At 38.5% G+C, this 13,609-nt stretch overlaps 2 protein-coding genes across 2 annotated transcripts; both read right to left on the reverse strand.

Annotated features, from left to right (window-relative positions):
- Positions 1–70: 70 nt before the first annotated feature.
- Positions 71–5,538, reverse strand: LOC149037170 (PHD finger protein 24-like). The gene is made up of 7 exons (XM_089187480.1): positions 5,261–5,538; position 4,457; positions 3,631–3,849; positions 3,223–3,414; positions 2,041–2,119; positions 1,462–1,661; positions 71–925 (listed from the first exon to the last, which is right to left on the reverse strand). The coding sequence occupies exons 1-7, from the start codon at positions 5,536–5,538 to the stop codon at positions 536–538; spliced, it is 1,359 nt and encodes a 452-aa protein (XP_089043606.1). The 3' UTR covers positions 71–535.
- An 879-nt stretch (positions 5,539–6,417) lies between these two features.
- On the reverse strand, positions 6,418–13,568 carry LOC113683734 (hsp70/Hsp90 co-chaperone CNS1 homolog). The gene is made up of 10 exons (XM_027201005.2): positions 13,385–13,568; positions 12,481–12,595; positions 11,456–11,617; positions 10,833–10,910; positions 10,349–10,416; positions 9,417–9,560; positions 8,919–9,091; positions 8,304–8,388; positions 7,783–7,865; positions 6,418–7,380 (listed from the first exon to the last, which is right to left on the reverse strand). Exons 1-10 carry the CDS (start codon positions 13,514–13,516, stop codon positions 7,284–7,286), a joined length of 1,137 nt encoding a protein of 378 aa, XP_027056806.2. The 5' UTR covers positions 13,517–13,568; the 3' UTR covers positions 6,418–7,283.
- Positions 13,569–13,609: the final 41 nt, after the last annotated feature.

Consider the following 13,609-nt stretch of genomic DNA (forward strand, 5'->3'; position numbering starts at 1 on the left):
TAGGTAGAGGATGGGAACAACCTTGCTCCGAGGGCCTTTTCCCTGAAAGTTGGCGAAAGCCTTGAGAGTGAGGTTGAAGATGGGAATACATCATTAAGATGGACGGAAACCAGGAAATAGGAAAATTCTTTTATCCAAACTCCCAAATGAACTACTTCCAGTTTCGGAGAGAACACTTGACTTGAAGATTGAAGATTCTGAACAAAAGATGATGTAAGATAACGCCAAGAAAAGAGGTTCATTAGATCATACTTTCCCCTATTTCAAAAGTAGTGACTCCAGCTGAAGCTTTAAACGAAAAAAGGAAAACCTGTTTCCATACAATAAATCTTTTACTTCAGAACATACCGACTAAATCTAAATCTTATTTTGCAAAACTAACCGACTAGTATGTCATATTATACATCATGTAATGTCCTCTAAGGAAGACACCATTTTCAGGCATGTGCAAGATTGACGTGACATGCAATAAGAACACAGAGTGAAAATGTTTACGACAGGACCAATCTTTCCTGTAATTAAAGGAAATTGTTTTCTAATCATATTCAATATCTTCATCGTCTTCATCGAACTCCAAATTCAAACTGTTGAATTGTGGAACGTAAGGCCTCATTGAGCCTGTATTCGGTCGCGCGGCAAGGATGTACAACGCGTGATTTAACACAAAGTCTTTCCACTTAACCGTGGCAAACCGCTGACACAACGAGTGCTCCTCTTCATTGTCTATTTTGACATATTCAGTCCCAAGCCAGTCCCAAATCGGGACCTCCTCTTCTCGTCGATGTATCAAAGAGAGGTACCAGTTCTTAAAGACCTCTCGAGATAAATCTTTCCTGATTTCTCCTTCTCCTTCCATATCGTATTCTTTGAAAAATCGTTTGAGTTTGTAAATTTCCTGTCTTGTAAGCAAAGATGGGAGTGTTCTCTGTCGAAAAATAGGAGAAAAAATGAAAGCATCTGTTCCACGTCCGTAGGCACTGAATGCAGAGAGAAAATACGGAGGGTAAAAGAAAAATGCCGAGTCCACATACGAGAAAGTTACAAATTAGAATCGCTCATCTCAGTTTTTGGCGGAATGCAGTTATTCAAAACATCATATTTCCCTTACAAGCTTTTTAATTGTCCAGAAACTAGTGGCCTGCTTTTGAACAGGAAGATCAGTCTTGCCAAGAATAACCTCTCACCATATCCACTACAAAGGAAAACTTATCAAGCCTTTTTTGCTGCATCTTCATTTCACTATTGAGGTTAATTTCGTTACTTTAGATTAGTTTTGGCCAGCTACAACAGAACGTTACCTGACCTAACAAGAGGAAATTTGAGTGGGGTGAGGTACATTTTTACAGATCAACCTCGTACCCATACTCTATCTCCATCGCGCCCTTCACTCTCTCGTAAGAGGCCGAGACGAACAGGGAACCTGAAAGCGACATTAATCACAGATCACAGAATTATAAGTACCTTTCCCCGTTCACTCAACTTCCTCACGCACATAGGAATCACAAACTCCCACCAGTCGATAAGATCATTGTTGTTCCTATCCATGTCGTCAAATATCCGCTCCTCGATTATCACTCGATAACCAGGCATTTCCATGTCCATTAACTTTCTGTATCTCTCCTTCTGGTATGAAAGGTACTCTTCTTTGTTTATAAAAGAATCTAAGTGGAATTAATAGGAAATATAGTTAAACATGCTGATGAAATTGCCGTCGTTTCGCCTACGATTATAACGTCTTACGTCTTTTCGTCAATGTCTTGGTCAGTTCACTAACGCTAGTTTCCAACTCCCCTTCGACTTTTCGGTCGATTAGAAGTCGAACAAGTTACGCCGAACCAGGAATCATGAAACATTTTGTAATACGTTGGCGAAACAACCTTTGAGACGTTAAAGAAATACCCTGAGACGTTGGCGAAACGACCTAAGAGGTTAGCCAAACTGGCCGTTGGGGAAACGAAACGCAGGCGAAACGACTAGTTACCTTCTGAAGCAACATTTTTGTTACGTTAGTCTTAGCTCACTTCAATATTCCTTACCGACCTTGATTGGTGTCCATTAGATCAAATGTTTCCATTATATCGATCTTTTCGTTGTCAGATAAAAGATCGAATAAATTTTCCTGCAATAAAATTCAGTAGAATGAGATTATTTCATCCCTGCTGTGAACCCTTTAACTCCCAGGAGAGATTAATATGTAACTTCTCCCTATAATATCCATACCTAATCCAGGAAAGAGATACTGAGAATTCTCAAACTTATCAGGTACAGGTTTTTGTCTTGATCTAACACCAAATTCTCATAACTAAGTTACAGGGAGGTGCGTAGCAGCTAGAGGGGAGAATTAACAATCAGATCTTGGGAGTTAAAGGGTTAAAAGTTTCAAGCTGAGAATGTAACTTTTACTTGTTTAGACTCTCACCAGTCTTAGTTAATCAAGAGAGGAAAATGAAAAAAATGGATGAGAAATAGACGATCTCTCATTATCTCATCGCACATGTGCAAAGGGTGACTATTGTATGTAGTTCACGTTGGTGGGGACGCTCTTCAAATGAACGTCCCGACAAAGGAAACTTAAGTACAGTCGAACGTGTACTGAGTGGCACCGTAATAAGCCATCACCCTGTATTAAGCGGTCAGTTACCAAAGTCCCGAATTTGTTTCTCCCCAAATCACTGTAATTTTCACCTCTATTAAGCGGTTAAGGTCTCCCTATACTGGGTCCCCATGACCTGTTTCTATTATCCTCCACCCGTTTTTAACGGTCACTGAAAGCGGGACCAATTAAATAAAACTAGGCATAATCTTTAACGTAATTTTTAATCCATTTTTCTCTCCCAAAATCCAGTTTAGCAGTATTTTCGAGCGAGATTATGTACATTGAGAGGTCAATTATGGCATAAAATGGCGTTGTTTATCGTTTTACTTCAAACGCCTAATCTTTGGTAAATCCGTAATAAGCTGTCACCCCGCCAATCCCTGTGGGAGACCGCTCTATACAGGTTCTACTGTAATCATGTTGGGATGTTAGGAGGACACTCAAAAAGCTTGTAAATCACTCATGTTTTCCCAACATCCCGCGTAGGTTAGTACACCGGTAAACCAATAGAAAATACGGTCTATTTCTTAAATACCTCATGTTGCTACATGCAAATATTTATTATCTAATAAATATAAAACTACGGGTCGTATTGACGAGATCTCAAGCTATGAACTTCAACTTACGCAATTACAGCAACTCCAGCCGATTTCTGAATTTGCAAGCGTCAGAGTTTCAGCTGCCCCATCCCCTGAAAGATGCCCTCGCTTAGCAAGACAATCAGTGTGATAAACCCTTGGGCAGATACGGCAACGATTAAGAGGGCTTTCTTCAATGGAGGAAGAGTGGCAAAAGTGGCAGTGTGTTTCCCATTCTGTCTGAAGAAAAAGTCGAACACAAAATAAGCTGACGTAAGTATGTTCGAGATGGAGGGGGAAAAACAGAGAGAAAGGGAGGAAACAAGGATGAAAGACAGATGAACGGACGAGCACACGAACGGACGAGCACACGAACGCACGAGCACCCGAACTCCCGAAAGCCCGAACGCGCCAATGAAGGCACGCACACCCCTGCAAACGAATGGTTTCACTTACAATTAGCATATCGTTGTACGAAAATTCCCCGCTGGCCACCTTCGTTGTTTTTGATGACGTGGAAGTTCTTCGAGTGAACCGAATGGCATCTGTTATCGATTTAAGACGCCCCCGTCCCGTGTCTTGAGTTGAGGGAATTCTTTCACGGCTGACTAAGTCTCTCAACGCATTCCATGCAACACTTGTGTCCTTAACAACCAGTGTATCACTAACGCTGACCTTTAAGGAGACAGAAAATTAAAAAAGAAATTCGTAGATTTTCAACCAGACTTAAATAGCGGTAATCTAATTCCGTTAATCCTGTCTTCAATGCAGTTAGGAAGAGAGCACGGTCATAGGTTCGACACTCGTCGATGCCTGAACATTATTCTAGGGCATTTTTCAGCCAGGGGTGTGGACAGGCTCAATTTTCGCCGCTCTCTCGTGTCCGGTCTTTGCTCTTCCCCGAGTAGGTGGGTTCGGGGGAAGGAGCGTGGGCTCATATTCCCGAACAGTGGTTAGTAATCGAGCCAAGGGAGGGGAGCACTTCTTAATAATAAGCTAATAGGGTTGTGCCACTGGATGGGGTTGCGTTTTCACGACTGGATTGACTATAATGGAGCTGCATTTTCCATAGAGAGTTACTAGAATGTGGTCCCACATTTTCAGGATTTAGCAGGTAAGAAATTTCAGGTAAGGCTTTATGAGGTAGATTTATAAAATGAAGGTAAATAAGTTGTGATCGTGAAAACTTCGTTTCACCAAAAATGTACTAAAATGGGGTCTACGATTGGCCATAAGATTGACTAAAGAGGGGTAGGGGTTTTGAGAGGCCAGCGGCACGTACCCTATCAATATTGACCCAAGTACCTCCCCCCCCCCCCCCTTGTTTTGACGTTCAGGATCTTTTTCAATAATTTCTTTGTTTTAATTTCAAAGTAGACATAATGTGTTGTTTCATTCAACTCAATTCAAAGTTGTCTGAGTCAAATCAGCCAGCTGGTGTTTCTGGTCATTCACAATGAACCTGACAGCACAACTAATTAAATAAATATTATTTTGACCTTTAGATGGTGAACAAGTTAAGAAATGGTCCTCGATGAGCTGCTATTAAAGAAATTGCGAAAAGAAACCGAACAAAATACAGGCTTAGACAGGATTCGAACTCGTGCCTCCAAATACTTGTTGCGCGCTACGACCAACTGAGCTACGAAACCACTTACTGGAAGCGAGGAGAAAGCCGGTAACAGTTGCTAGGTGATCAATGATTTCAGAGAAAGGAAAAAAATAATAAATTTACATCACTTAGCAACAAATAAAAACTCGATCACTTTTTCCGCCCAGACATGTTAGAAGAATCGCAGTTAAATTCAAAACATGAATACATTAACGAGGTATAATCGTCTCTCTCTGCATTCATGACCAAGCTAGGTAACTTATTCACCACTAAAAAATTAGGAGATCTCGTACTGGCCCAATCTATCTAAACTGTTGGATGCGATTAGCTCAGTACGACGACATTAAAAGCAAAATCAAAACGCATATTTTTTAATGCTGATATTCATAATTACATTGAATTTTAGCATAACGACTAAATATATGACAGTTGATCCTTCAAGTAAAAATATCAAACCTATTCCTCTATCCTCACCAGCGTACAAACTTTAGAACATCCTTCTGGGAGCTTGCGGTGTTTGGTGGTGGCGATTCATCACCAGAAGCTAGTCTCCCTATGGGTCTACATCCAAACACAGTTGATTTCCTGCGAAATTTCCGTTTAACTACCTTTTCTATTTCCTCCGATGCTTTTGTCCTTTCTGTTTGTGTTTCTTTCATTTTTGCTTTAAAAACACTTGCTGCTTTGACCGTGGCGATTGCTCTTTCAGCCTGGATATTTTGCCCTCGATGAGTGTTGACAATGTTTCCCATTTTACATTTTAGGCTTTCATGTGCTTAATAAGTAAGTTCGGATGAGTGCTTTTTTCCATGCACGCTTTAATTAGCGGCTTACACAAGCAATTAACTTTACGCCACAATAGACGTGATTAACCACAATTGTCTTTAAGTATTTATTGGATTTTAGTACATCTCGTACATGGAAATGAATTGAGCTATCACCTGCGTTTGTTTATTCTTCGAAACGAAATCACTTCTAGTTATCCATGCATGAAAAGTGTACGAGTGTTTTTTGAGATCAAGTATGTGATGTTCACAACTTTCACGAGCGCCGCATAGCTTAGAGAAATTAGACACAGATTACAGCTTTAAATTCTTAAATACATGAATCTCTCAGTTTAACGAAGGAAATATTCAAAGCGTGCATGAAATCAACCAAATTTTAAAGGTTCCTATATCCAAGCCCTATTTAGAAGATAATAATCGTCATAGATTTGGCTTGAAAATAGATCTTACTCAAGGTAGGGCAAGGTATGTCGTTCAACAACGCTTCGAATGCGTTGGTCGAACGTCGCACAGCACTAGCAGGTAAAAACGAACAATGTCTTTACATAGACTACCCTGCTTGAACAACTAAAAATAATTTTCTCTCGCTAAGTTTGTAGTTGTAACCGACCTACCCTATCTCTCAGCGTCGGCCCAAAGAACTAAAATGAAGATCTTGCCCTTCAACTCTACCGCAACAAATTATTGTGTTATTACCAAAGCAAACGGAGAAAAGTTTGTGCAGCTTCAAGGACTCAAGCTCAAGTAACCGACAGTTCACAGCAAGATGAATTTCCGCTTGCGGAAGCAAAAAGAAGTCCTCGCGCGTGCAAAATTTCTAGGCTGTAATGTAAACTTCACAGCAAGTTTATATCTGCGCAACAAAAGGTAATTTTTATTGGTTATCTTACACTTTTTTCAGTTTGGTCAACCGCTGTTTACATTCAACAATTGCAAGTCTGATGAATTATTGCAGACACTGGTTTGGCCAGGTGCAGATATGAATCCATTCTCCGATAAGAGAGATCTTTAAATTCTAGAACAAGTTTGACTGCGAGTACGAATTTTGACTTCAAGTTTCCAGCGCATTACTAAGAAAATAAATACCTCGTGAAGTTTCACTGTGAAGGCTATGAGCAATTGAGTCTGTACAGTTATTATTGATGGAAAGAATTGAGCTTTGTACAGAGAAAACTTGTACTCCTGCAAAATTGTCGCAATCTTGTATTTGCCACCTTCATTTTCGAAAACTTGTCCCATCGAATTGACTTCTGTTGCGTTTTTCCCGCCTAAAATAAAGAGTTTCGCGCGCGCCTTTCATTACGATGTTTGAACATTTCGAAATCTTTACATTTCTAATCTATACTGAATTAAATTTACAATATCTTCTCATTTACAATGATGTATTGAAATTTTTCGGTCACCAGCTTGAAGTAAGGTCCTTTAGAAAAGTCCGTTCTGTATATAAGATTTTTCTTTGGACAATTACTATCCCAACGTATGAAAAAAAATGCATTGCGTTTACTTACTGTCCATATTTTTCACGTGTGATTAGCACGCCAACATAGAATAAGTCAATACAATATTTAAAGACGACATTTTATTAGGGGAATGGTCTCAAATCCCCGCATTGTTCTTTCACTCGCCAACTTGAATCGGAGACCCTTCGGCATCTCCTCGAAGTACCTTGGGGTGCTACGGACGTAGACCCGACGTTGTACCGAATGCACGTGTTATCGCTCAACTTGACATCGCTGGAGGAAAGTTGTCCGGAATGAAGACTCTTTACTTAGGATAATAAACGACGGTGTTCTCTGTTTTACCACAAACCTAACCATCGGGAAAACCAAAGAAAAATTACTGAGGTGATTAACCAAAAAAGAGAGATAAAATATCCTCTTTGGAAATAAGAGACCTTCCATAGAAAGAGCCTATAATCCAAAAATCTTCCTTCTTGCAATAAGCCCTGTTAACCTCTCTTAAAAATTCTTGATGAAAAAAAGCGGCGAAGGCATTGCATTTGTCATTGCGGGAAGGCATTTTTTCCATGGGGTATTGAAACTGGAATAAATCCATTACGATGAGTTTCCTGAGCTAACTTAAATGTTTTCCTCTTTTTTAACCTGTATTACAGACATGCTTTCCATATGTACAGCCAAGATTTAGTAGTATTCTAGTGTTTTTTAGCTCTGATACCCGGCAAACGTGAATGATACATCTTGTATGACTCACCTCGAGTCCGATAGTATATCTTTCAGGCAGCTACTATTTTTCACCAAACAAAGCTTTTCTCTTGCCGAGTCCTCAAAATAAACCTGGGAAGAGTTACCACCAGTTTGGTTATTAGAGTATGATCACAAAATACATGCTTGCAATTTTTGCAAAGCAACTCCATGGAAAATTAAGGCTTTGCAGAAAGTCTGATTCAAGCAGAACTGTTTTTCTCGGAAATGAACGGCGTCACTTAGGGGGAGAGGAGTGCGGGCGCACTTCCCAACAACCGACTAGTCATAGTTAGCCACATAGCCAGTGTGGCATATACTAAATACATATATTAAATTTCTCTTTAAATGGGGGCGCAAGGACTGGTCAATTTTACGTGCTGTATTTCAGTGTGCGGCCTGCTAAATTTAAAAGTTTGTTTGAATTGACATCTTCCCTCTCTATTTACCGGAAAAAATTCGGTTCATAACTTACAGCTCGGACCTCAAACGAGGTAAGAGGTAAGAGGTGTGCTGTTCTCATAAATTTACCTCGATATTTGCAAGAGTGTACTTCCTTTCTTTGTCCCAGGGAGGAGATTCTTGGTCAAACATGGCACACAGATGATCTGCCATTCTACAAAAACGAAACGACCGCTGTAATCAACAACACTGACAAATGTTCAATAAACAGAAGATTACTTGATTTAGATAAAAAGGCCATATGATCATTCCAGAACAAAATGCGAATTAGAGCAGTTTTCAATTGACTGTTGATAAACCAAAACTAAATCAGTACGTACAATTGTAACGAAGAAAAACATCATCGTTAGCCAATCAGAACTCATAATTAAAACAGAGAAACAGCTAAAAGCGCGGGAAAACGCGGATGACCAAGCCACGATCGGTATTCGTTTTATGTCAACACCAATCAAAGAGCGAGGTAAAGCACAGACAATATTTGCCTTTGATACTCGATTGAAAATTGCTCTTATAATTCATTTTGTTTTGTGAAGTATTTTTCTTCCCATTTTCGAGCGTTAGCCCTTCGTCAATGGCTCTGACGAAGGACTATCGCTCGAAACGTCCGCTTTATAGCTCTTAACGGTGGCCAATTTACGTTATCAACTCAGTTGATAATTCTAAATTACCCTATGCAACACTCACCTGTCATTCTCATTAAATGAAGATATCAGGTCGGTCTCTTCAAACTCAGGATAAACAAACATGACTGGCCAGTGAAGTATACCACTACTGTCCAAAGAGACCTTGATGTCCAGTCCCCCATCGGCCATGGGCCTCAACAAGTCATCCTCATGCTCCAAAGTGACTCCTCGGGCCTAGGAAAAAAAGTCAATTCAACCCTTTAACTCTCAGAAGTTACCAAGACAATTTCTCCTCCCAATATTAATACAATATCAAGCAGGCAAGTAATGAGAATAAACGGAAATATCAATAAGGGGATGATAAAGTAATCCAATACCAAATTCTCTAAAAATCTTTAGTGTTTTCTAACGAGTTACATTACATGTACTTAACTTCTTTAAGTGATTAACAAATAACTTCTCCCTATAATATTGATACATCATCCAGCAAACAAGTAATGAGAACATTCAAACTCATCAAAAAATCCTATCTCATACCAACAATAGGTTGTAAAGACACCTTAACTGCTGATTTCAAAGCCTCTGCTTCAGATCTTTCTTTCTTTTCCTTTAACACTGCTTTCCGTTGATCTCTCAGCACCCTTTTCTGTTCTGCAACGGCCTTTTTCCTTAAATCCAAAAGCCTTTGGTTTTGAGCTTCAATCTTATTAAAGTCAAAGATATTTGTACTAGCAGATGCATCAGGAATTCAAATAGTCTGTAATAACTAGTCTAGCTATCAGGGAAAGGTTTTCCATGGTCTGTATAAAAAATCCATTTACGAAAAAAGAGGCTAAATCCAAACTCCAAAGAAAAAATTTATTAAACTTGTTAAATGAACCACAACATTAGGCTGAAATAAAAACTCTGAAGCTTCTTAAAATTGCAAAGAAAGGAGTAACAAATTTACATGAATGAAAGCTCAGAAACAACTATCTAAAACTCCTCGAAAACAAACTTAAAGTATGCAAAAAATGTCCACATCAGTTTTCCAATGTAAAGGTTAAAGTTCTTTGACATGATTGGCTAATTTGTGAAATCAGGCGAGTCACGCATGAATGCGAAAAGAATAATTATGAAAGGGAGATAGGAAGAGAAAAATTATTACTTGGAATTTAAAAGCAAAAGATTTTCTACAGTCTGGTCATTATCAGCACCAGACCATTTGCAGACCTCTTTATGGCTTGTGTTGCTTAAGGCCTCAATTATTTTCCTGTGGACGAAGAGACAATGGTGCCAAAGGGCTCATAATGAAGGCCTTCTCGCAGGCTCCAAGGGCTCCTTTGGTGCCAGAGGGCTCATCATGAAGGCCTTCTCACAGGCTCCAAGAGCTCCTGTGGTGCCAGAGGGCTCATCATGAAGGCCTTCTAACAGGCTCTATGAGATGCAAAACTTGGGCATGCTGTCAAAGAAATGGTAGCTAATAAGTGATAAAAAGATGTAAAAGGATACAGCTAATCCCTCATCACACCATTTTACAGCATCCTCAAATTTTTGAAGCTCCACACAAGCAGTGGCACCTACAAAGTAAGTGACACGTTATGTCAGTTTTAAATCCAAGTGGATTACCTGCCTAGCCTGCCTAGCCTAGAATGAAGCAACTAAATATTTAAACATGCGCTCAATTTTATTTCCCTTTGTTAACCCTTCAGGTCCTTGTAAGATTTGATTATTAATTATTCTCCCTTCTAGTTGCTACACATTTCCTTGTAAATAAGTTACAAGAATTAAGTTTAAGATCAAGAAAAAATTCCTACCCAATAAGTTTGAGTATTTTCATTACCTGTTTGCTAGATAATGTATGGATGTTATAAGGAGAGGTTAAATCTAAGTCACTTCTGAGAGTTTAAAGGTTATTTCAAGATAAAGGAAAAAAATCAAACTAGTTTGAAAAATTTTAGAGCCCCTACATGTGCGTGTACACCTATGTACTTACCTCTAATTAAAGCCTTCATGTAAGTTGGTTCTAGCTTCCTTGCAGCTGTGGCATCATTGAGGGCACTACGATTATTTCCTGTCAAAAGAAATTAAAGGACTCCAGCTTTAATCTTGTGTGGAGATGTGGCATTCATTCTTTAGACTTATTTATTTGCAAAAACCTTGAGTCCTTGTGTTCTAGTGAGCTTAAAAAAACCTACAAAATGAAGAAATACGGACAATACTTACGAAAGTGTTTTTAATAGAAATTGTGATTTACATATATTTTACAATTGTTAGTGCTGTCATCATCATTATTAATATCATCATCAATACTTATAAAAGTGTTTTTAACAGAAATGATGATTTACATATAAATCATTACAATTGTTAGTGCTGTCATCATCATTATTAATATCATCATCAATATTACCATCATTATCATTATTATTATCATTATTATTATTATTAACAACTATTCACCAAAGAAGTGGTGGTTAGTGGTGAATACTTACATGTACGAAGCCTCAAAGCAGTGAGATAAAAATTAATATTCACCACTGGCCATCAATACCAAGGTGAATGGGTCAAAAAGGTCTGTTTCAATTTGTTGGCAACAATTGTAGGCATATCAATACTAACCCAGACATATTTGTGCCGTTGCTCTGTTTGTGTAGAGGATGGCATTGAGATGAGCATCATCACATTTCACCTTGATTGCCTCAGTATAAGCAGCAATCGCTTCCTTGAATTTTTTTCTGTTGTATTCATAGTTACCATCTTCTTTGTATGCTTCTGCTCTTGCTGTAAATAAAACTCATATTAACTCTGTGTCATGCACTCTTGTACTATAACCCTTTAACTCCCAAGATCTCAATTGGTAATTCTCCTTACTGTCTGCTATACAATTTTTATTATGTTTGTTTGGAGAGTTTGGTATTTTATCAATGAAATAATAATCCCCTAATTCATATATTTCTGTAACCTCATCACTTGTCTGCTTGATAATGTGGGGAGAAATTCTCCCTTGGTCATTCATGGGAGTTAAAGGGCTAACTCTTAAGATCATTAATTATTTTCACTGTTTTTAAAATACATTCCTGATAATTTTTCAGCTCTCAGAACTAAGTGCTAAATCATACAGTATGCCCCAGGTGGTTTATATCTCTCTTTCTTCTTAGCATGATTCTGCTTGAACATTGCTACATGGTCAAGAAAAAACTTACATTAAAATAATTTTGTCAAATTTTAGGTTTCCTTTTTTTAAACCTAATTCATATAGGTAACAACATGATTACCAGTGCAATTTGGTTTTAATAAGTACAATCAAGTAATTTTTCAAAGACAACAAAATTACATGAACGTGTAAGGCAAATGCATTAGGTAGTCTTTGAAAAATTTAAGTGCTTATTCATTTTTACACCAAATTGCACAAAAATCACGTTGCTAATTGTTAATAATTTACATGAAAAATGAATAACAGAAAGTCAAGACCGACTAAATTTCTGCAGCATGTGTGCTATTTGTAATTTACACGAATGTTACAACTGTGCACTCATGTTACAATTTTGCACTCGAATTACATGAAAAATGCTCTCGTTTTTCACCATTCAGACACACATGATATTTCCAAGAATATCATTATTTAATAAATACTTCATGCTTACCTACAGGATCCTCGTCTTCATATTTTATAGCTTGAAGGGCTGCTAAGGCTGGGTTGTTATCTATTTCTTCCTGTGTAGGAGTTTTTGTCATAAAAGCAGGTGTTTTCTCAAATTCCTAAAACAAGACAGAGAGTGAGTCTCACAATATTTGAGAAAGCTTTGGGGACTGCATCATCTCCCGTACACTGCCTATGATTTTGGTTTTGAAAATAAATTGATGTGAAATTTCTTCACTCTCATTATTCTGTCTTCTCACAATCTTTTTGTCTGAAACTATACTGACATTGCAAGGAGAAATTCCTTGTGGGTCATTCCTGAGACTGAAAAGGTTAACCCCTTTAACTCCCACAAGTGATCAAAATGTAACTTCTCCTTACAATTCTAATAAGTTGTCTTGTAAACAGGTTACGAGAACAGACAGTCTTATCAGCTCTAAGGCATTACTTTGGAATAAGACCAAATTCTCCTGCCTAACTACTGTACGTGTAACAAGGAAATGAACATTAGTCAGTGGGGAGAATTACCAGTCTGATCTTGGGAGTGGAACGGTTAAAAGAAACGTGATAGATTTTCTTGTATCATCTGATGATGTCACTAATATTTTTGCAGATTTCTTCCCCACCAATCCAACCTGCGGCTGGCTAACAGCTGACCACTACATGTGTATCGGACATTCATGCCCGACGAGGATTGATCTCTCACTCTGGAGGAATAGTTTCCAGAGCCAGAGAGCGTTCATTTCTGAGAGTATCTGCCTGATATCACAAAAAATCAAACTTGCATGTTATCCTTGGTTCCTCGATTTCCATGATTCGATCGTAGAAAACCATCGGTACACAATAGCCAGCTGAGTGAACACGTGTGAGTTAGTTCGGCAAGTTTTCATGCATATCAACAATCATACCTCTTCCCAATTTTCTTCTGTGAAAGTGATGACACGCTTTTTACCACTGGACCTCTCTCTCATGAATTCATCGATTTCCTCGTCGAGTTCAGCGGCTGTCTTCTTTGTCGCTGTTACTGTTTTGTCTGCCATGTTGGGAACTCGAGGAAGAAATCTTACAGGCGCCTACCTGATAAGAGAACAAACGAGGAGTACTAGAAAGAGAGACTCATTCCTAGTACTCCT

This window comes from Pocillopora damicornis, chromosome 11 (genome assembly GCF_964200805.1).
Source record: "Pocillopora damicornis chromosome 11, jaPocDami1.2, whole genome shotgun sequence".
Lineage (NCBI taxonomy): Eukaryota > Metazoa > Cnidaria > Anthozoa > Scleractinia > Pocilloporidae > Pocillopora > Pocillopora damicornis.

Excerpts from the sequence above, each read along its gene's own strand:
- LOC149037170 (XM_089187480.1), bottom strand. The coding sequence starts at position 5,538 with ATGGGAAACATTGTCAACACTCATCGAGGGCAAAATATCCAGGCTGAA. Across the intron at positions 1,662-2,040 it reads TCTAATGGACACCAATCAAG|ATTCTTTTATAAACAAAGAA; the intron begins GTCGGTAAGGAA and ends AATTCCACTTAG. Across the intron at positions 926-1,461 it reads AGTTGAGTGAACGGGGAAAG|AGAACACTCCCATCTTTGCT; the intron begins GTACTTATAATT and ends ATTTTTCGACAG.
- LOC113683734 (XM_027201005.2), bottom strand. The coding sequence starts at position 13,516 with ATGGCAGACAAAACAGTAACAGCGACAAAGAAGACAGCCGCTGAACTC. Across the intron at positions 12,596-13,384 it reads CAGAAGAAAATTGGGAAGAG|GAATTTGAGAAAACACCTGC; the intron begins GTATGATTGTTG and ends GTCTTGTTTTAG. Across the intron at positions 8,389-8,918 it reads TCATTTAATGAGAATGACAG|AATGGCAGATCATCTGTGTG; the intron begins GTGAGTGTTGCA and ends TCGTTTTTGTAG.